The sequence below is a fragment of the Grampus griseus genome (assembly GCF_964374135.1).
Source record: "Grampus griseus genome assembly, chromosome: 2".
NCBI lineage: Eukaryota > Metazoa > Chordata > Mammalia > Artiodactyla > Delphinidae > Grampus > Grampus griseus.
In genome coordinates, this window is record NC_139018.1 from 171,661,594 (window position 1) to 171,685,477 (window position 23,884).

General features: G+C 43.1%; 1 protein-coding gene across 1 annotated transcript in view; it reads right to left on the minus strand.

Annotated features, from left to right (window-relative positions):
• CUBN (cubilin) overlaps positions 1-23,884 on the minus strand; it is a 264,469-nt gene that overhangs the window by 122,862 nt on the left and 117,723 nt on the right. The window contains exons 31-33 of the mRNA XM_082649450.1: positions 23,660-23,829; positions 3,224-3,383; positions 864-977 (exon numbers count right to left, since the gene is read on the minus strand). Coding sequence (XP_082505576.1) covers positions 864-977; positions 3,224-3,383; positions 23,660-23,829 — 444 coding nt within the window. The remainder of the gene's footprint in view (positions 1-863; positions 978-3,223; positions 3,384-23,659; positions 23,830-23,884) is intronic.

The window sequence follows — 23,884 nt, forward strand, 5'->3', positions numbered from 1 at the left end:
GCTAATGGGGCCTCATCAGCGTAAGTGACTTTCCTATTACCACACAGGTCATTAATCAGAGAGCGGAGTAAAGAACTTAATGCCATTCCCACAGGACGTCTGAAATCATCCGTTTTTCCTGAAAACCTCAAGGAAGGGCAGGGCTTTTTTGGAACGAGATTCCTAACGGCCCTGCGATCACCCTCTTCGCGGTCATTCTGCTTGAGTCTTTAGGAAACTCTTCACTTTCTCTGTAAAATGTGGACAGTAATCCTTACTACCAGAGCAGAAAACAAGCTTCTAGGATTCTAAAAAGAACACAGTGTAAGCACGTATTCCATGTTTCTTAAGGCCTATGCTGGGATTCTTTTTTAAATACGTGCATCACAGGAGAGACCAGGTTTTGTAATTAACTTCCACCTTGGTTGAAGACCAATATGCTCATAGCACTGCATCTCCAAACTAGGAGTTATTAATTTTCCAGTCTACGGTTCTTATTGTTCATTTATTCACTCAGCAACTGCCTTGAGCATCTACTGCACTCAAGGCACAGGTGTCAAAAACTATTTATTTATCCACTATTTTTGCTTACCCCCAGTCTCACACGCCTGTCATTTCAACTAGGTTACAGCTTTTTGCTTTGTTTCGTTTCCTTTGCTAGGCCTTGAAATTTAAAAAATAATTAAATGAAGAATAAACAGTAAAAGTTACTTCCTACCAGATTAGGAAACCCTTGTTCTTGTGCACATCAGGAAATGGGGCTCCCAAAAACAGGAGAGGAAGGCCATCAATTGTTACCACCGAGGAGATAAGAACATGAGTCATAGCTGGACTTTCCCACAGCCACCAAGCATCCTGGATTCTTTTTTATTTTTGTTACTTACATGGAGGCCGGGCTTGAATTATCCAGCTGCAGTTCTGATTGTATGGATAGTTGGCAGGGAACAGGGGAGAGGATATCGTATCAACGGAGTCGGTGAGGATGTAGCCGCCACAGGCTGAGGGACACACAAGCGCACACATAATGTCACACACTTTTGATTTTTGCTGACTCTCCAACACAATTATTTGAAGAATGAAAGCATAAATGATGTTTCCTTATTTCTGAAAGGCATGTCAAGGAAGTTCTCTGCCAAGAAAGCTGCACATAAACCCTGAGAAAGTGGCAACATACTCTACATCTGTAACAGTATTCTTCAGTTACGGGGAGTGGGGAGTGGCAAAGAACAACAGAGTAAACGGCTACGAATTGCCTGAATCATTCAACAAAACGCTGGCATTGATTCACTTACTCTGCCCACTTGCAAATTACAGACATAGGGATAATCTCTTTTACGACTGACTTTTTTTTTTTTTTTTTTTTTGCGGTACACGGGCCTCTCACTGTTGTGGCCCCTCCCGCTGCGGAGCACAGGCTCCAGATGCGCAGGCTCAGCGGCCATGGCTCACGGGCCCAGCCGCTCCGCGGCACGTGGGATCTTCCCGGACCGGGGCACGAACCCATGTCCCCTGCATCGGCAGGCGGACTCCCAACCACTGCGCCACCAGGGAAGCCCCACGACTGACTTCTTTTTTAGGAAAATAAATATTCAGTTGAAAGAGACTTCATAAGGGCAGCTGTGTGTCATCAGGGATGTGCAGAGCCCTGTGGGAGTAGAAGACGGGGGGGTGTACAAGGCATCTCATGGCGCAGACAGCGCTGAAGGAGGATTCGGGGGTGAGGGAGAGTGGCCCAGGGCAGCCCGAGCAAAGACAGAGGAGGGCACGGGCTGCACCACACACGCTTGGCCGAAGCATGGGGCGCGTGAGGAGGGTCGAGCGATGCTGGAAAAAGAGCAGGGCAGATTCTGTGCCTGTGTGGAGAAGCTTGGGCTCCACGCCCTGGTCGGTGTGGAGTCAGGACAGACAATGGAGCACTGAAGGTCAGAATCAGAACTCGCTACTGCACGTTGACTTTGGAGGAATATGGGAGAAGGGCAGGTGAGGCTGGGAGGCTACTATAGCAGCCCAGAGAAGGCCCGCTGGGGACTTCTTTGCTATGAAGCAAAACGTAAGTGATTAATTAAATGAAAAGAAAGAGTGTTAAGAAGCTGTTCTTGGGCTTCCCTGGTGGCGTAGTGGTTGGGAGTCCGCCTGCCGATGCAGGGGATGCAGGTTTGTGCCCTGGTCCGGGAAGATCCCACATGCCGCGGAGCGGCTGGGCCCGTGAGCCATGGCCGCTGAGCCTGCGCGTCCGGAGCCTGTGCTCCGCAGCGGGAGAGGCCACAACAGTGAGAGGCCTGCATACCGAAAGAAAAAAAAAAAAAAAAAAAGAAGCTGTTCTTTCTTTGAAAGAACTTCGCAGTCTTCTTGCTCCAAAGCCTACAGTGCACCTTGGGCAGACCTCAACCCAGAAACTCTTCCTAGCCAGGGCTCTTTACTGCAGAATCCGGGCAAGCCAAGTCCACTGAAACAGATGAAATGACTAAATAGACCACACTTGTTTGAAATGACAAGGATCCTCCCAATAAAAATCAAAGGCGTATTAAGGGGACAACAACCCACCCAGCTCTGGGTTCCGTCTCTGACAGTGGAATAAAGGGTTAATCTCTAAAATTCCCAGATGAAAGGCAATGGGTGAAAAGGTCTAGTAGGAAGTGGTGCTTTAAGAAAAAAAATGGGGAATTTCCTTGCGGTCCAGTGGTTAGGACTCAGCGCTTTCACTACTGTGGCCTGGGTTCCATGCAGGCCGCATAGTGCGGCCAAAAAAAAAAAAAAGAAAAGAAAAGAGAAAAGAAGAAATCAATGGAAAACAATACTGATTCTTCAGGTGGAGGGCAACCACTATCTTGAGGGTTAGAACCTGACTTTATATTACAAGAAAGTCTTGTAATTTATAATAGCGTATCTCTTAGCATAAAACTTTGGATAAATACTAGATAATATATCTGTGAATAAATGAACCTGGATAAACACTTCTTTAATAGTGTCTCTAATATTAAAGGCACTTTTAAGTGTTATTCTGAAAATGTGCTTGAGAGATACAGTGATCCCAAGGAAGTTCGCGTCACCTTAGTTGGACAAAGGAAAAGTTAAAAGTATCAACAGTTGGAATCATTGCAAACCACGGTTCCTTTGTTCTACTGAAATTGTCGCATGTTAAGTAGAAAGCTGGGACCGATTTCGGTCTCATTTTACTGCAGCACCAAGAGGGGCACTTAAGAACAGATGGTTTGTGCTTCCGGGAGACCCGCGCGGAACTTGCCTTGTCTGAAGTGAGCGCGGAACCCCCGGCTCTGTCTGGAAGGGCCAGACTGAAATCGCAGGAAGAGGCTGTTTCCTGAAGAGGTGAAGGGGTTCCTCAGCTGCTGTCTTCCACACACACCGGCAAGGCGAGGGGCTGCAGAGCTTAAACCATCAAATGCCTACAAAGAAACACAACAGGGAACACAGCGGTTCAGAACTTCAGATCTGCCTGTACAAGGCGCCTGTTCCGTGGAGTACCTGCACGTCGGTGACCTAGTAGAAAACACATTTGCTGGAATCCAGTGCTTCATTTTATTGTCTTGTCACTCGGGTCCATTGGGGTGTCTGAGTCTTTGGTCATTTCTAGGAAAACTAGGGATTTCAGTAGGAGTTCCTGTGCCCAAGAAACTCGCCATTAGATCCCTGGATGTCTTTATAAATGCCAGGCCTTTCCCTGCTTTCTAACTCTCCTGACTCCAGGGCAGTTACATCATGGGCCATGCTCACATGTGCTGACACAAGAATGAACATGGAGCAAATACATAAGAAATAATGAGGAGGAATCATTCATTTTCAGAAACCCAGCCTTTGCTGGAACTTTATGCTCTTCATGGGGTCATGGTCAAGAGGAAGAGAAATGGTAGAATTCTTTCAAATGACGTAGTGATGTGAGGCTGATTTAGAAAATTACCTCATTAGTTTAAAAAAGATATTGGGCTCTGTGCTGCCCAGTTCTGCACTGGGACTTAGCTGACCTTCCATATGTGCCAGTGGAACAGAGTTTACATTACAGACCCCCAAAATTGCTGTACTGGTGTGTGAAATTGAAGCTTGCACATTTTCTTGGGATTCTGTGTGTCTGGTGTGAATCTTAGAATGCTCTTATGTGTAAACTGGGGGGAAATGAGTTCTTTGTCTCTGGATGATAATAATAATGACAGCAACCGTTCATTAAACGTTTACTATGAGCCAGGAACTGGATTCAGCCTTTCACATATACTCTCCAGTTTCCTCCTCCCCAGATTCCCTCCATTTTCAAGAAGAGGATAACGGATGCACAGAGAGCTCACTGATGTGACCAAGACACACAGTTCCTAAGAGGGAGCAGGACACGGTGAACCAGACAGCTAGGTTCTGGAGTCCAGAATTAAACCTTTCGTTTTGTCCAATGCAAGATTTCAATTAAGCAAGATAGATGCATCAGCTGGCCAACCGCCAGGGTGGGAGTAAAAGTATGAGGTTAAAATATGACTGTTTCATGCAACATAAATTGCTATTTACATTTCATAAGAAAGCCCTGGGAGAAAACAGAAAGTCGGGAACTTAATACAAGGAAGGTACACACAAGTGACTTTAGAATACCTAGTGATTACAATCAGCGTTCTCCTTAGCACGTAAGTGTGACTGGGAGGCTATTCTCAGCTTAATTTGTATGAGCACATGAGTCAAACATCAATAGGACCTTTAACTCTAATGAGGGGCGAAAACTTTTACGATGACGGATTTCACATAAATGCTCTGGAGCATCACTTCTTTTTTCTTTGTTTCCCTCAATGTCCTAATCTTTAAATCTATATATCCAATAAAACGTTAAAACTGATTTTCACTCAACATTTAAAGGTTGATTAAAAACTAAATGATATATTCTCAACCAATTCAAAATATAGTTTGCAATCTAGTGTGACTGCCTCTTCTGAATACCTTGAATAGGAGCCAAACCCACACACACGCCATCATTACACAACCTCTTATACTGCATTTACACTGCAACCTACTTGCAAGTATTACCACCATGGGTTTAATCCAAGACTTGTTTATCTCTGTACTTGGTTTTAAACTTTCCTAAGGTCATAGCTATAACAACGTAGGATTTCAGTAATGTTATATTAATACTATCTTGCTTTAAAGAATACCCTCTTAGAACATCTGGGGTCCAGGGGTCTGGGGAATATGGCAACCGACCCTTGGTCAAGACTGCTTGTACAAGACCACTTGCTTCTCTCAAGGTGACTGGTTTGTTTGCTTAAAAGAGCATTTCTTAAACTTCAGTGGAACATGGGTTCTATGAGGTTTATAGACGTCCCCCAAAAAGCAACAAACAACACCCAACGATACACACACATGCAGAGGATTTTTACAAGTCCATGAACTCACAAAGCCAAGACTCCTCTAGTTTCCTTTCTCTCTCTCCAAATTCAGAGGGCTAGGGAGTAAGTAGATATTGTTCCTTCCCTTTCTAAGTTGTCTTCCTCTCTCTGAATGGTTGAAATCCTCTTAAGGCAAAATAAGGAAGGTAGAAAGTGAAGGCGAAAGTCATTCAGAAAGTCCCATGAATGAACCATTTCCCTGGAGGTTCTTTAAAAGAACACATCTTCTAGGAGGTCTACATGTCTCCAGCCCCTCCTACCCCCGAGATCCTGGAATCACAGGACTCTGGCTGAAATCCATACACCTGGGGCATTACTTCACAAGGAACAGATCCAAGATAGAAGGTTTCCAATGTCCCTAAATCAAAATTATATACCAATGTCACCCTACATTTGGTTAGCATGTTGTAATTTTACAAGCACCAGTGCAAACATCTCTAAAACTAGTCCTCAACAGCATGTGATGTTTTTCGTTTTTTTAGTGAAGAAAGTGAGACTTCACAAGTGTGCTAGCTATTAAACTATTGTCTCATCCAATGGGAGCTAGTGACCCAAGATCACGGAGCTACTGAGTAGCAGAACCAGGAACTTAATTCTTCTCTCTCCAAATTCTATATTATATCATGTTACTTCTCTTTACAATGTGTATGATAGTTATTAAGTTATATGTTCCCAATTACCATTTTATGAAAGTGTAAGACCTCACGTTATCAAGGAGACAGCTGGGGTCTTCTTTTTTTTAACAGTTTGGAATAGCAGTCCTTTTATTTGAGAGTAATATCAAATCAATTTAAGCTTTAATTTATAAAATTATAAGGAATCCAACCTCCACTGAGTTATCAAGCTCCGAGCCCAATATGATTCCCTTTTGCCATAATCCCATATTGGAATGCTGATTTTACCAACAGGTCCTTGAAAAGATGCTCAAGACAATTAATCACCAGGAAAATGCAAATCAAAACCAGAATGAGGTATCATCCCACACCTGGCAGAATGAAGGTCAGCATCAAAAAGACTGCAAGTAAGTGTTGGTGATACTGTGGAGAAAAGGGAACCCTGGTGCACTGTGGGTGGGAATGTAAATTGCTACAGCCACTATGGAGGTTCCTTAAAAAACTAAAAATAGAACTACCATATGACCCAGCAATCCCACTACTGGGCAGATACCCTGAGAAAACCATAATTAAAAAAGAGTCATGTACCACAGTGTTCATTGCAGCTCTATTTACAATAGGCAGGACATGGAAGCAACCTAAGTGTCCATCGACAGAAGAATGGATAAAGAAGATGTGGCATATATATACAATGGAATATTACTCGGTCACAAAAAAGAATGAAATCTTGCCATTTGTGACAACATGTGACAATAACGGATCTAAAGGGTATGGTGCTAAGTAAAATAAGTCAGACAGAGAAAGACTACTACTATATGATCTCACTTACATGTGGAATCTAAAAAATAAAACAAATGAACAAATATAACAAAACAGAAACAGAGCTATGGATACAGAGAACAAACAGGTGGTTGTCAGAGGGGAGTGGGTGAGGGGAGGAGAGAAATAGGTGAAGGAGATTAAGAGGGACAGACTGCCAGTTACAAGATAAATGAGTCATGGGGGTGAAACATACAGTGTGAGGAACACAGTCAGTAATAATGTGGTATTTTTGCATGGTGAGGAAGGGGGTCAAAACGTACAAACCTCCTGTTACGAGATGACTAAGAACCAGGGATGTGACGTACAACGTGATAAACAGAATCAACACTGCTGTATGTTATACAGGAAAGTTGTTAAGAAAGTTGTCAATCCCAAGAGCTCTCAGCACAAGGACAAATACTTTCCCTATTTCTTCTCTTTTGTGTCTATATCGGATGATGGGTGTTCACTAAACTTACTGGGGTCATCACTTCACGCTGTACGTAGGTCACATCATTATGCTGTACACCTCACCTTACACAGTGCTGTGTGTTAATTATATCTCAATAAACCTGGAAGAAAATAAACTTGATGTAAAATTTGCAAAAAAAAATTATAAGGAAAAAACTGCAGGGAAGAAAATAGGAGAAATCTTGTTGCTATTTTTTTAAATTCTAAAGTCATAAAAATTATCAGTATGCATTTCCTTTACTTCCATTTAGTTCCTAAGGCAGAGTTAGCAAATTATATTATTACTGGCTATACACATAACATATTCACATAGCTTATAGATATATAAGCCTCATGTAAGTCTACTGCCAAGAGTTTCCTGGGCCTGGGAATTGATTTTCTGATCTGTTGCTTAGGTGGTAAAAAGAGAAAAATATACAAAACAAACAAACAAACAAACAACTGCACATTGCGACTCATTTCTAGATAACTCCAGTAAAATAAAATGTTGACGTTGAATCCACAAAAGAAAAAGCAGCCACCATCCGTGCGAGTTCCAACTACAGGGGCTCTAAAGACAGGCAGATGGAGTTAAGCAGTAATCTAATTTCTTCGCTAAAGTTAATCAGTGTCTTTACAAAGTATTCAGAGTCTGTCAGATTTCCAGATACCAGCACATACGTTAAAAATACCTGAACTTACCTCTATCATACAAAAATAGGAGACTTTTTAAAAGAACAGAACCAGGCACATAACAGACAATAAATGTCTGATGTACAAATGAGTAAGTAAATATCGTGTATAAAGAGCATATGACCCCTGAGAACAACGGACTAAGGTCGAGGAAAACCCAGAGTTAAGAAAGAAAGCTGCTTCTTGTCTCGTGGACTGGGCAGCACAAACGCACAGCAGGCACGACGGCGGGGAAGAGGTTATTCACCGTGGGAAAGAGGTCAAGTGGAGCTGCCTTCCGGACCCAGAGGGCAGTGGAGGAGGCTCCGATCAAGGTCAGGGGCCAGGCCACACACGCAGCAGCCAGGTGCCCTCTCACGGGCTGTGCCAGCCCCTCACCAGGACCACGAGAGGAGGAGGATGGCGGAAGGTGGGTGCAGGACACCGGACCGACCCCCAAGGCCCAGAGTATCCAGGACACATGACATTACGGTACCACCGGGGACCCTCTATATACCCTGAGCTGTAGCCAGAGGGTAGAACTGAGCCAAACATTTATGAACTTTAATACTTGATGCTTTATAATGTTAAGGAGATCTGAGTAAATATCAACCCCTTTTCAAAGCTGACATGTGTCAACTGCAGCACCAAGTGACGGGGAGGCAAACCATTCAAACGAGAGACCAGCACCCCTTCCGGATGATGTTTAGAGAGGCCAGTGGTCAGAGTCCAGGAACCGGCAATTTGAGAAAATAAAGGAGCCAAGCAAAGGGAACCTTTCGCCTTTCCATATACTTACTGATGATGGAAATATGTATTATATAACAACATGTATTCTTTAAAAGCAGGTGGCAGAATTCCTTTCAAAGAGAAAAAAAACAGAAGGTGTTTATTTAGCAAAACACCCTCGCAGGCTCTCAGAGAACGACTGCCAGGGGAGAGATGCTACGTGACTTACTGTGGACAGGTCTCTCTCCTCTCTGTCCTTCAGCTGCCTAATCTGTAAAACTGGACTGACATGAGAATATCGTTCATACTGTTCGTCAGAATTAAGTAAGTTAAAAGGCATAAAGGTACGTCGGGTCGTTTCTGGCACACAGTAAGTACTTAATAGATATTAGCCTCTGCTATTAAAGTGGGATGAAGAGATCACTAAATTGCTGTTTAAGAAATGGATAAAACATCGTAGGGAGGGAATGGGAAAGCTAGGGAGGCAAAGACAAAAAGAGGTCCAAAGGTGGGGGTTCATCCGGCACGACGGGAGCCTGAGTTGGAGACATAATCCATGAAAACTGTCCAGCTGGGGTGGTGGGGTGAGCACAGGGTGGCAACTTCTGACCTGGCCCCCAGTGCTTCATGCCCTGTGCAGCCTCTTCCCCGGAGGGTGGCATGGACCTAACGACCTGCTTCTGATAAACAGGACAAGGTCAGAGTGAGGGGTGTCACTGCCATGGCTCGGTTGGGACAGATGGACCCTTGCATCTTGCTGGCAGCCTCTCTTGTTGGCACTGTCCCCTGCGCCCTGTACTGCTCGCCCTGAGGAAGCAGCTGCTGTGCTGTGAGATGCTCTGCAGAGAGGCCGCGTGGCGAGGGGCTGAGGGAGGCCTCTAGCCACAGCCTGCAAAGAACCGAATCCTGCCAACGGCCACGTGGTAAGTCACACCAGGGTTCCTGACCCACAGAAACTAGAATTATTGTTGTTTTGAGCTATTACGTTTGGGGATACGTTTGTAGGCAGCAACAAATAACCAATCCAGGGGGTGTGAAATGAGGCACTGAGCAAGGAATGCACACTGGAGTTTTTAGGGCAAGGATGTCTAATATCACATTTTAGCTCACCTGCAATATTTAGGCAGTCTACCATATAATAGAGCCTCACGTGTGTAGTATTTTGGAGAAATAAAGCAGAGAGGTCTAAATCCTAACTTTTTCTTAAAAAGGGGTAGAGAGAAAGGGAACGGCCATAAGAAGCAAGAGACAGAGGCCTTGAAATGTAAACAGTGACAAGAAACGGACATCTGGGTGACCACTCCCCCCCCGCCTCACTTCTCCACACAAGAGTCCCTGGAAATATTATGGGACGATGGGTTTCCCAGGCCTCTGAGTCTCCTTTCCCTCACCTGGAGCGACCCCCTGTGTCACCTTCCACTGAAGGGACCAAAAGTCATTCATGGAACCTAGTGACTTGGAAATTACTTGAGGTCTAAGGGGTGGCTGGCTGTAGTGACGGGGCAGCCAGGGGGTGGGCTGAGTTGTGTACACAGGGAAGAAATGGAGAGAGAGCGGCATCTCCACTGTCCTCGGAACCGCTGGCCCTCCCCGAGGAGCTGCCATGGTGACGGTGACCTGCCTGGCGTGAGATGCGCATTCAGCGAATGTGTTACCCTGATGGCCAACGCCCTTGTTTTCTTTCCTTGTTTCTTCCTTAGTTCTTTGGAAAGTAAAGCTATCACAGCTTGTTCAAGAATTCATAAGATCGTTAATGCAGCAGGTTGAGTTGGGGATGACAAAGTATCCGGTCTAGTTCAGGAAGAACAGTGATTTCCTTAAAAATCTCTGTGTTCCTCTCCAATCATTTTCCCTACAACACCAAACCCGGCTTCACAGCACAGCTTCAAAAATGTCCAAAAAGTGGAGCCTAAGTGGATGTCAACACTCACACTCGTCTCAAACCACCCTGTTCATGGCCTCTCAGTGCTCAGCCTTCACTGACAGGCTACATACGGGATTCGGCCCATCTGACATGTTCCATCTGACCGACTAAGGCCCAGAGGAGAGCACAGTGACCTTAGGTTCAGAACACCTGGGAAGCACAGGGATCTCGTGATCAGAACACCTGGAAGCACTCTGAGAGTCAGAACACCTAGACTCCAGTCCTGGGTCCATCTGGGATACTTGTTTGTTCCTGCACTTCAGAAGCTTCTAGTTATGAGTTTCATCGTCTTAAAAATGGGGGTAGATAATATGAAGGTAAGTTTCTCCTGTTTCATGATAGGAATGCTCACGCACACATTTTTTAGTGGAATTTGGCAACACAGGAAATGTAAAAGTTAGCTCTTTCACTTCCGGGCGTCTACCCGAGACAAACTCTTGCATGACTGCATTCAGAAATGTGGACAAGAATGTTCCTTGCTGAGGGTTGCCATAGTACAACATCAGAAGCAACTGAAATGTGCACTAACAGTACGTGGGTACGTGCCTCATGGGATGTTGATAGAGTGGAATCTTGTATGGTGGCAAAAAGAATGCATTAGATCTGAATGCACCACAGTGCAGAAAAACGTTCAAAACAGATTGTTGGATGAAAAGAGTGGATGGAAGAATATGTGTTATGTTGTATTATGTTCATCAGATAAATAAATTGTACATAATAATTTATTTACTTGAACATAATACATTTACTTGATGTACATAATACAACATAACACATATTTGTAAAACACGCAAAATAACATTACATACTGTATACAGATGCACACATACCATGAAAAAGTACCAAAATAGCCATGGGAATTGTAAACACAATTTCTCATAAATTGGTTTCCTCTGGGCCTGGGGCTGGGAATGGAACAGTGTGGGCTACACATGGGGCCTCAAAAGGAATGCATTTCTTTTGGGGGAAAAAAAACAAAACAAAGAACTTGAAGCAAATACGGCCAAATATTGAGATTTAGCAAGGAGGATGTTTTTGTTCATGCTATACTTTACATGCGTTGTGTAGCTGATACTTTTCTGTAGATTTAAAATATTTCATAATAGAGTTTTCAATTAGAAAAAGAGAATCTATATAAAGGAAATAATGGGAAATGTAGACTAAGATTTACATATAAATATGCTCTTCAGAGCATTATTATAATAAGAAAAGAATAGAAGTAACCTAAGTGATCAGTGATAAGCTAGTGCTTAACTCAATTCTACGGTGTCCATGTAACTGATTATATGGCCAAAGAAACTCTTCTTAAGAAGAAGCATATTAAATAAGCTAAGTGAAAAAAGGCAGGATACAAAACTATACGCAGTTTTATATTAACTCTCTTCGTGTCTGTGTGTGTAAGTGTGCATATGTGTGTTTCTGTAGGAAATGAGCCAAGATGTTAATAGTTTGTATTGCAATATTATGGATGCCATCAATTTCTTATTTTTTCTTTTCTGTATTTTAGAAACTTAGTATGAGGAGCATATAAAAATGTAAAATAACATATATATTTAAAGTACTCAAGTGTTTAGCCAGACGGACATGTAAATGACCCCATACAGAGACAGGAAAATATGCTACTCATATAACTGTACTGCAGTATCTAAGCCAGGTGGCTATTCACGCCATTTAATCTAGCCTTTTGCTGCCTGATGGAATGTATCAAGGATATGGCTTCTGTTTTAAGATTTCCAAAACACGTGTTAGTTGGCTACTACGTACAACCCTAGTCCAGCCCTCTCTCCAAGCTCTAGGCTCAGCTATCTGACTGCATTCCAGACACCATTGCTGGTATGTTCCATCAACCTTGGAAGTCAACGTCTCAAACTGAAATCATCGCCCCCTCCCCCTAATTCCTCCTGCACCTTCATTTCTTTTTTTTTTTTTTTTTTCCGGTACTCGGGCCTCTCACTGTTGTGGCCTCTCCCGTTGTGGAGCACAGGCTCCGGACCCGCAGGCGCAGCGGCCATGGCTCACGGGCCCAACCGCTCCGCGACATGTGGGATCTTCCCGGACCGGGGCACGAACCCGTGTCCCCTGCATCGGCAGGCGGACTCTCAACCACTGCGCCACCAGGGAAGCCCCAGCTTCATTTCTTGCCTCAGTAAATGCCAGAGTATGTACCCAATTGCCAAGCCTTTTTAGATCCCTCCCTTATCCCCCAGTGGAATGGATCCTTATGTTCTGTTAACTCTTCCTCCGACGTGTCTCTTGCACCCCTTGCCTCCACCTGCCCGGCAGTGTCTTGCTGTGGGACTTCATGCTGTCTTGCCTAGGTCACCAAAGGAGCCTAAAACTTCCCCTGCCTGAATTTGTGTCCCCCTTTAATTCAGTCTCCAAACAACTACCCCTGAGCAAGGAGCTTTCTAAAATGTAAAATCCAATACAAAAGGAAGGTGGAGTGTCCCGATCCATTTTAAAACTGTACTGAATAAAGACGAGCCATCACGGATGCCTTGCTTAGAACCAAGAAGAGTGGCTGATAGGGGTGCGGCGAGTAGCCCCTCCCCCAGGGTCAAAGCCCTGGTGATGGAGTGACTCATGGTCCCCTCGCTGAAACACTCATCACTCACAGGCCAAAGCACATGATGAAGGGGGAAAACGGATATTAGCTTCCTCAGTAATGTTTGTATTTTCATTTCTAGAAACTGGAATATATTCCCTCAGATCGTTGGAGAGTAGGAGGTGGGAAAATATTCCTACTGTCTTCTTCTTTTACTAAGTTTCATCTTGCTCAGGGAGAAAATAAACCAACTATATGTGTGGGTTAAAATGAGTATAAACTGGAGTAAGAAGAAAGCATTTCAATTCAAAAACAAAACACACAGCATGTTTTACATTCCCCAAAGTATGCCAATGCTTCACCTTAACTTCAGAGCTAAGCTTTCCATGCAAACAAATTATAAACGTATATGAACTTGCTTTTCTTTTCATTTTCTGCACTATCACTTTTTTCCTTCTTAACTCACTTGTGAATCTTCTAGAAGGTATCAAAATAAGCCACTTCTGAAGTGAAAAGAATTTAATGAGATGATATAGCGAAGAGTGTGTGAAAATTTTTATAATATATTATTTAAGATTAAAAAAAATACTTTAAGATAAAATAAGCCTGTTCACAAACTAATCATGATAGCAATGAACTAAGGATTATGGATCCAGGTCTGTGTACCTAAGGTTCACAATTTTCAAAAAGATAAGTTTAGACCTTTAACATAGTATAGTAGTAATAGAAACAGTAATAGTAGTAATAGAAACACCAGGAGCAGCAGCTAACACTTATCTGTACCAGACACTGTGATTAATGCTTTAAGCATATTTTTTAAAATTCCACCTTTCTTTCTTTTTTTTTTTAACATCTTTATTGAAGTATAATTGCTTTACAATGGTGTGTTAGTTTCTGCCGTATAACAAAGTGACTCAGCTATACATATACATATATCCCCATATCCCTTCCCTCTTGCGTCTCCCTCCCACCCTCCCTATCCCACCCCTCTAGGTGGTCACAAAGCACCGAGCTGATCTCCCTGTGCTATGCAGCTGCTTCCCACTAGCTATCTATTTTACGTTTGGTAGTGTATATATGTCCATGCCACTCTCTCACTTCGTCCCAGCTTACCCTTCCCCCTCCCCGTGTCCTCAAGTCCATTCTCTAGTAGGTCTGCATCTTTATTCCTGTCCTGCCCCTAGGTTCTTCAGAACCATTTTCTTTTAAGATTCCATATATATGTGTTAGCATATGGTATTTGTTTTTCTCTTTCTGACTTACTTCACTCTGTATGACAGACTCTAGGTCCATCCACCTCACTACAAATAACTCAATTTCGTTTCCTTTTATGGCTGAGTAATATTCCATTGTATATATGTGCCACATCTTCTTTATCCATTCATCTGTCGATGGACACTTAGGTTGCTTCCATGTCCTGGCTATTGTAAATAGAGCTGCAATGAACATTGTGGTACATGTGTCTTTTTGAATTACGGTTTTCTCAGGGTATATGCCCAGTAGTGGGATTGCTGGGTTGTATGGTAGTTCTATTTTGAGTTTTCTAAGGAACCTCCATACTGTTCTCCATAGTGGCTGTTATCAATTTCCATTCCCACCAACAGTGCAAGAGGGTTCCCTTTTCTCCACACCCTCTCCAGCATTTATTCTTTGTAGATTTTTTGATGATGGCCATTCTGACTGGTGTGAGGTGATACCTCATTGTAGTTTTGATTTGCATTTCTCTAATGATTAGTGATGTTGAGCATCCTTTCATGTGTTTGTTGGCCACCTGTATATCTTCTTTGGAGAAATGTCTATTTAGGTTTTCTGCCCATTTTTGGATTGGGTTGTTTGTTTTTTTGTTATTGAGCTGCATGAGCTGCTTATAAATTTTGGAGATTAATCCTTTGTCAGTTGTTTCATTTGCAAATATTTTCTCCCATTCTGAGGGTTGTCTTTTCATCTCGTTTAGGGTTTCCTTTGCTGTGCAAAAGCTTTGAAGTTTCATTAGGTGTTTATTTTTGGTTTTATTTCCATTTCTCTAGGAGGTGGGTCAGAAAGGATCTTGCTGTGATTGATGTCATAGAGTGTTCTGCCTATGTTTTCCTCTAAGAGTTTGATAGTGTCTGGCCTTACATTTAGGTCTTTAAAAAAGTTCCATCTTTCTTACAATTTCTTTTTGCAGCTGGTAGAATTGAGGCACAGAAGACATAAGTCACTGTTCACAGTCACACACTGGGTAGTGTGGAGCCAGCATGTGAACCCCTTCCGTCTGGCCTCTGATCAATTATCATTAAAACAACCAAAAAGATAAAATCAAGTTTTCTTCACTGACAATAGAATACTGGGAGATCATGATTCCAGGAAGCTAGTGACATGTCCGTCGTCATCTGGAAAGAAAATCCGGGGAAACAGAGTGGAAGTCACCTCTCTCTTCTTCAGACTTGCAAGCAAGCATCCTCAGTGGCCTTTCAGAAAGTCTTATTTGGGGCCCTTGTGGATTTTGGAGTGGCTGGCACCTGTCATGCATTCCACCGCACTGTACACGCACGGGATTCCCAGCGTGCTAACTGAGCCGGCTGGAACAAAGCGGGCACAGTGCCCAGGACCAATCACTAAACCTAACACCCAAATCCCCGATTCCTAACTCGGCTCTAGTCTTGGATCCAGATATACGTCCACTCCTTGTCCTTTCCTGGTCTAACCACAGTCTCATTAGACCAGCATGGCGTCTTTGCTCACCTCGCCCCTGGCCTTATTGGCTTTCAACCTGGTCTTTCCCCTTTACTTCATTTTTAATTCATTCTCGCAACACATGTCTACTGCTTGGATTGCCTTGAAGTGTATCGGGGTCAAGACATGTGGTGGATAAGATCTCAGGGCAGAGAAGACATCATTCACGTCAGGCTGCCAAGTCCGTCTGGAGCATGAGAGTCCGTGAAATGCATTCACGTGTGGCAAACGAGAGGAGGGCAGCATAGCTGCTAATGGAGCCCCCGTGTTGGAACGGTAATTGCAGGCGGAGGAAATACTAAGTGACAGGGAGCGCACCCCACCAGGAAATTATCCAAGCTGTTAAAGTCATAAATTTAGGTAAGGAAGGAAAGGGAAGTACTGCTCATTAGAGCAGCTTTTCTTGGGGGTGGAGGGCGGAGGGTGGAGGACGCATCGGTTTCCTCCGTCAGTGATATTTTCCAGCAACGGGCCTCTGAAATTAAATCCCCAGTTCACAGCACACATCTCGTGTCGGGACTCTTGTCACTCCTGTTTCTTTGTTCTACAGGGTGGCACTCCAGTTCCAAATTTTACAGGAGACAAGAAACTCTCATAATTTGCAGTTGTTGCAAGCAGGGACCCAAAAATTACTGGAAACGTTGGTATGAAAAGAAATCCAAGAAGTTCATTTTATTTTCATGAATAAACATACATTTAAGGAGATTCTGAGCTGAAACAGAAACAAAGCTTGTGTCCGCAGATTACGGACAGCGGCTCCAATTCAATGATTCTTTGCTCTGGGGATGGAAAGTATCAGCGTGGCTTTTGGTAACTAACTTGGCACCGGAAGGCCAAATGGCTAGGGGTTACCAAAAGCAAGCCACAAAATAAAACATTTAAAAGAGATTACCGGAGATCTTCCTCAAGTATCAAACGGAAGGTAAACTTTCTGTGGTGAGAAGTAAAGGAAAAAGGGAAGATATGAGAGGGAGAGAGAAAGAGAGGGAAAGAGACTGGTTTCTGTCATGGATCTATTTGTAAAACAGTACATATTTAAAGAAGAACTGTTTAAGAATTGTTTCTTTGAAGTACTGACTTCTATTATTCCTGGGTCTATTTGCTCAGGTTTGGAAATGATCAATGTTTTAAAAGGAAACACATCATAGGTAGTGTCTTAAAAAAATAAAACGAAATACGGATACTGTGTTTTACGTTTGCCCTGTCCCACCCTGTGCCTTGCTGACAGATAGTGTGAACAACGGGCACTGCAGCTCTGGCGTGGGGGGAATCTGGTTTTCTTCCGTTCAAATCCAACACTTTGCTTTCCTTCTCCTAGAGCAGCACGAAGAGCTTCAGAAAGAAGACCGTGACTCACGATGTGCCTGTTTTTTTGTAGCAGGGCCTGTAGCCCTAGTGGATACTTTCTCCAGATGAGAGGCTGGACCAGGACTGTGGTCTGCTTCCTTTTATCTGTTTCTCACTGATTCTCACCAGGCAGACATTCCATTGTGCTGAGCAAAGAGGATGTGGAAATCAGAGGCCCGGGGTCTCTGGGGGCCAGTCGTGCCGCTGATCTGATTTCTCTCTTCCCCTCTCACACTGGGCTACAACCCGCATTTCTAGATCAATAAGAGCTCGCAGAGCTATGTGAATTTAAGGCTCAGGAAAGAGCCTGTAATTCAGCAATTAGGCTGTCAGTTGGAGGTCACTTTAATACTAGGCCTTCGTGAAATGAAACCTAATGGAGCCGTTTTCATGCTGATCATACAAGTTCTGTGGGTCCCGCTGCTGCCGTAGCAAGCAGCAGTCACAGTGTGTCCTTCAGGAGAGCCAGAGGTTAACGACGCCAGCCACTCACAGGGACTGAGCAAAAAGTGCACACGTATTACCAAATTAGTTGAAACCTGAGTGTAAATTGAGCTTTCTGATGAGTTCCAGATGATGCCATCACCACTTCAAAAGCAGTCAGAAAAATCTAGTTTCTCTCTTTTTTTATTACAGCAGCATGAAATTCTAGAAAACATGCTTCTGCGATGTTATCTAAGTTCTCATGTGGCTCAAAATACTGAGATCGAATATCAATAATCATGCCAGGGAGTAAAGTCCACTCAACCCACTCCCCAATGAGCCGTCTGCAGTTCTCCACTGAAGGCTGGGATGGCTTTCTCTGGCATATGCACACATATCTTCCTAACACTATTCCCTGCATCCTGTCCTACTCCTTACAAATAATTCTGAGAGATGGCTGGGTCTCTAATGGGACTCTGCAATCTAAACTGATAGAGGAGGTTTAAAACCCTGATGGCTGGTCCTATCCAAGCACAATTTACCTTGGTATTGAATAATACACCTGAGCTCTATTAAAAATCCCATGAACACAAACATTACCTGGCAGCAGCATTGGCAGCTGAATGTTTTTCTCTTTGCTACTGACTCTGTCTAAGTAGCAGGACCAAGAAAACAACTTGAATGTCTCCAAAATGAATGACTGGCTTTGTATGAACTTAAACTGCAGAGATCTTATGTAAGATACTAGATTTTCGGGGGCATTTCGCATCCAGTGTCCATCCAGCTATAAAGATAGATGGCTGGTGCCTCAACGCCTGCCTTCATGAACCCCTGGACAGCGAACTCTAAATTGGAGCCAAGCTCCCAGCCTCGCCAGTGCATTGCCTGCCTGTTTCTAAACCTCTGCAGACCTCCATCCCCATGACTGGGTCCACTTGGCAACCGTACACAGCAGATCTCCACCCCAACTTACGCGAGCAGTCCTTTTTCACATTTCTTTATCTTTTAGTAAAGGTGAGTTACAAACTGTACAAACAAAAACGACTTAGCTTGTATATGACTTTTGCAACTTTCAATATAAAGACATTTGCAAATCAGAAAAGGAAACTTATGGTTGGCCATGGGTTCAAATTTCTCATTCTGAAAATATGAAATTTATAAAACCAATCTGGCCCTTCCTCAGGTCTCTGCCCTGATAACATGGCTTCATCATTTACTCCATTGATCTCTTACACTCAGCTGCTCTTCTGTCACCAGCACCCTGCTCTCCTGGCATGCTTAAGCTTCTTCACCACTAAAACAAATAATAATAACAACTTTCCTTCGATCCTGACTTATCACAGGTTATGGCCCTTTATCCCTCTATACCATTCACTTTCATAATTCTGGGGAAAAGCTGAGAAGCTCCTGTATCTCTTAACCCATCGTGATCTGGAATCTTCCAGTACTACCCACACCAGTCCTGCTTCTTACAAGGTCATCAAAGACTGAATCTGGTGGCTTCACTTTAGCTTCATCTGCTGGATTTGAAACCTTTGCCCACCCACTCTTAAAACTGACTTCTCTGTTGGTTTCTATGCTACCATTCTCTTCTGCTTCTCCACCCATCTCCTTGAGTACCCTGCAGTCTCCTTGTCCTTTGTTTCTCCATCTTCCCCCTAAATGGTGATTTAGGGCCAAGAGTTTACTTGGCCCTTTTCTCTTTACAAAATACTCATATATAGGATTCCATCTACTTCTGTGGTTTTAACAACCATCCAAGTATACAGAAATTATCCTCAAGTGGATTTGTCCAGCTCAGACCCCATCCTGAGCACTGAACCCGTTTGTTGAACTCTATAAGGGACGCAGTGTAGACCTTCAAACTCAAGTTTCCAAGTCAATCTGAGTACTCTATCCCTTTAGTACTCTCTTAGTCAATGACATTATTATTTACCCATTCTTCAAGCAAATCATCTTAACCCCTGCATCTCTATCACCCCTCCCCCTGACCCTCCACGGTGTAATTAGCCTCTAGGTATCGGTGGCTACACCAACATGAGCTTGCCGGTACATCCTTTCTCTCCACTCCGAAGGCCACTGCCCAGGGTTTTTCCATAGCTCTCCAATCAGCCTTTATACCATCCTTCTCTTTCTCTGCCTAACCTAGCCTCACATGGCTGCCTGTTATTATCATAACACACAGTTTTGAGTACATTACAGAAAACGTTCATCAACTCCCCACACTGGCTATAGGATAATTTCAAATTCTTCACAGAGCACAAGAGTTTGTCCAGTTCAGATGTTTTCTATAGACCCTGGGTCTCCACACGCTCCCCAGCACAGAGCTACAGCCCAAATGTCTGCGCACGCTCGCGCTTCTGTACACAATCTACCCTGTTCTCTCCCCAGAGCTTCCTCCCCTGGCTTCTGTGCCACATGTCTACTAGTGAAATTCTGCCACGTAAATGTCATCTTTGGTGTGAAACCTGCTCTGGCTTCCAGGCCCAAATGAATCACTCCTGTTTCCTCGTGATCATTATTGCAGTTTATTGAGTCCTGGGTCCACGAAGTGCTTGGCGCTGTGCTAGCAGAAAGGTTCATAAACAGGGTCTTCTTTTACTGAAGACCCGGAGGCCCAGCACCCTAAGCTGGTTGTTCGTCCTCGTATTCCACAGCACCTCCTCCACCACTGCCCCTGGAACAGGCCTCTCTGGGGACGCTCACCGTCAGTGTCAGTGTGACTAGGGGCTGGTACGAATGGGGGGCTTCCTATGTGACAAGCACGTCACCGACATGACCTCCAGTAACCCAACAACAAATCTGACACAGATACTCTTACTGTCCCCATTTCACAATTAAGGAAACCAAAGCTGAAAGATTCGCTTTCTCCCAGGCGACTCAACCAGCAAATGGCAGAATTCAGGCTCAGCCCCAGGGCCACCCGACCACAGAGTGGATTTCTTAACCACGGCACTGTGGTGACCCACACTGCTGGTGCAGTTCGCTTTTTGAATCCATGTGTTGCTCAAGGGCCTGGCAGCATCTGCTTCTGATACTCGCATCTCCCCGCAGGCGGGGTTACCCCGACTACTTCACACAGGATCCCCTGATCCTGGCAACTTGTTTGGACTGTTACATTTTGTATTTTACCATACTGGGCTCCTCCCGGCACCTGTATGTGGGTTTATGTTCTTATCTCCATGCCTAATGACCAGATTATATTTGAGGTTTTACTTCCTCCTGTCTGTTTCCTCTGGCTACAGTTTGTGAAGTCAAGCCCAGCTGTGTGCTGAGATATGGCACTGGTTACTAGAAAACCCAGTCTGTGTATTTACATCTCATGCAGGTGGAAAATCCTACTCATGACCACAGGAGGGAAATAAGGCAGCCATGCTGGGTGTGGCTTTGACCTAGGCTTTGTTTGGTTCACACACCTTTGCATGTTGAATCTTATGGATTAGGGACTTTACCAAAGAGAAGAAACTATACCTGGAACCATACAGACTGGGAGAAAGTGATGGAGAATTGCCCACCAGAGGCAAAACTGTAAGGCAGACAAGCCGTCTCTGGCCCATTCGACCTCCTCTTGAAGTTGCCTCTACTGCTTCAATGCTTTATTTCACCTTCATGTTTAAAGGTTATTTTAGGAGAGTACAGAGTTCATGACTGATAGTTATTTTCTTCCTTCAAGTTTAAGATACCAACTCTTGTCTTTTCTCCTTCCAGTTTTCACTGTTGAAAAGTCAGCATTCAGCCTGCCACTTCCTAAAAGATAATTTGTTCACCTGCTCACCTACTCTCCTGGATGACTGTAACATTTTTTTCTTTATCTTTTAGATAAAGATTAAAATCTTTAAGTTTTTTCAGATAAGTATGTCTTTCCATTTACCTTGCTTGGCTGTATACAGGGTCCCTTGGGATTCTTGTGTTTGTAAATTGATGTCTCTCATCAGTTTGGGAAAAGTCTTAGTCATCAGCTCTTCGAATATTGTTCCTGCTCCATTTATACATGTATGTAAATGTATGTTACATCTTTTATACGTGTCCTATATTTGTCTTAATCTCCCTTCTGTATTTTTCATCCTTTTGTTTTGTTTTGTTTTTTTCTGGATAGATTCTTCTGATATCTTCCAATTCATTTGTTCTCTCATCTCTGTCTAATTTGCCTAATATACAAAAAACAAACAAGCAAAACACCCCAAATCCTTCCACTGAGATATTAATTTCAGCTTCTGTGTTTATCCACTTTAAATTTTTCAGCTTTAAAAAAATATATATTTGCAATGTCACTTTTTATGATTTGCAGTCCTTGCTGAAAGTTTTAATTTTGACTTTTATCTCCATAAGCTTAGTAACCATAGTTGTTTACTAACCCGTGCCTATCAGTGTTTATTTCCATTGTCTGTTATTCATGCTATAGCTCATTTATGTTGCACTTCTCCTCCTATATATAAATATCTTTCATAGTGTGCTTGCTGTTGCATATGAAAATTATTGGTAGAAGTGAGATCTGGGATGATTTCATCTCCCTTTGAAGAAGAGTTTAAATTGCTTTGGCCAGATGTCCAAGGCCTAGATGCATTAGCAAGGCAAGGTTCCTCTCATTATTCCATGGCTGGAGATTTAGGGAGGCCACTCAGATGAATCGACGCTTGGATGCGGTCTTCCTGAAAGCTGCTACTTTCACTTTACCTAGGATTCAGGAGAGTTTACCAGGACCCACACCCTACTCATGTCCTGGACTCAAACTTTGCTCCTCTTTGCCCTGAAAGGCTCTGAGAAGCGCCACTCCTTCTGGATCGGCAAATGCCCCACGGGCAAAAGCAATTCCAAGTACCAAGCTCACATCTCTCTTGGATATTAACTCAGAAATTTCACACTACCTTGTGAGTTCCTTGTTGCATTTAGGAAAGTGTTGTAAAATATCATCCGAAGTTTTAAAATCGTCTTTGTCAGGAGAGTTACCGTCATGGAAAGTGGATGCCCCACAACTTAAGTTTGGTGTAGGACATATTGCTCTGCCAATTTAGACTCCGAAGACTCATGTTAAAAGGTTAATACAGAACCATAAATCAACTGAACTTTTAAGTAGATTAATGATCTAATCTTGTAAAACAATACTTGAAATCATACTGTTAGCCTGGACTACTTTGAAAATTATGAAACAACTTTTGAATTTTCCTGAGTTAAGTTTGAAAGCTAGCCGGTTGGAATTTGTATAAGAAACGGTCAGGAAACTAAAAGAGAAAGATCCATTAGCCAAGAGGATCTGGTTTATATTTCAATGAAATATCTCTAAATACAAATGAAAGACGGAAAACCTTGTGTTAAAAAAAAAATCAAGTAACCAAAAAAATTAAAGACAAAAAGAAAATTTTGCAATACAACCTCATTCACTCTTACATTAAACATATAGCATTAGTTTCAGGTGAAAATGTATTAAAGCTGTTGGTAGTGATGGAAACTTTTTGTCATTGAACCAACTCACAGTCATATCCCTTTTCCTCCACCCCTTGTCTCCCCATCTAGTCTGTTCTATCAGACACTGATTTGTTCAAGTAGCAGATCAAGATATCCTGATCTCAAGAAAAGTAGAACCCTGTGAGAACCCCCAGAGAGTTAATAATAATTGATTTAAAGTGGTTATGATACATCCATTATCATAATCCACTAAACTTTCCTAATCTCTTTTGCAACCACTTCTGGCCAATGATCTGTAAGGGGGCTTCTGTAAAAATTTTGCATTCTTGATTTAAAAAAAATACAAAATAGAAACAACTAACACTATTCCTTCCCGTCTTCTTCAGATCTGAACTTAGGATGTTCCGAACTGCTGCAGCCATTTTTGGACCATGAGGTAACAACCACAAAATGAAAAGCCAATTCACTAAGAATGGTAGAGCAGAGACTGAGTTGCTAAACAAACCTCCTGGTTTATATTTAGGTAAAAAATAAATGTCCTTATATTTTAAGTTGCTAATAGTTGAGTTTCCCATGATTTGACACAGAAAACATTCATGACTAATACATCCACTAAACATGCTCTTATGGCCGTGTTTTGACCCAGGTTTGACTGGAGACAATGCTTGAGATTTGTGTCACTTACCATAATACAAGAGTCCTGAGGTTCAAGGTCAAAGTCAGTGAAGTTCAGGAGAACACGGTGATGTTTTTCCACCTGAATGACCCATGTACACTCAGTGTTGCTCCTATAAGGACTGGGGTAATTTGGAGAATGAATCTCTCCACTGGGAGCTTGGAAAATGCCACCACAACCTGTAGATGGGAGACCCAATTCAATAATGAGAGGAATCCCTGATTCAGAAAACTT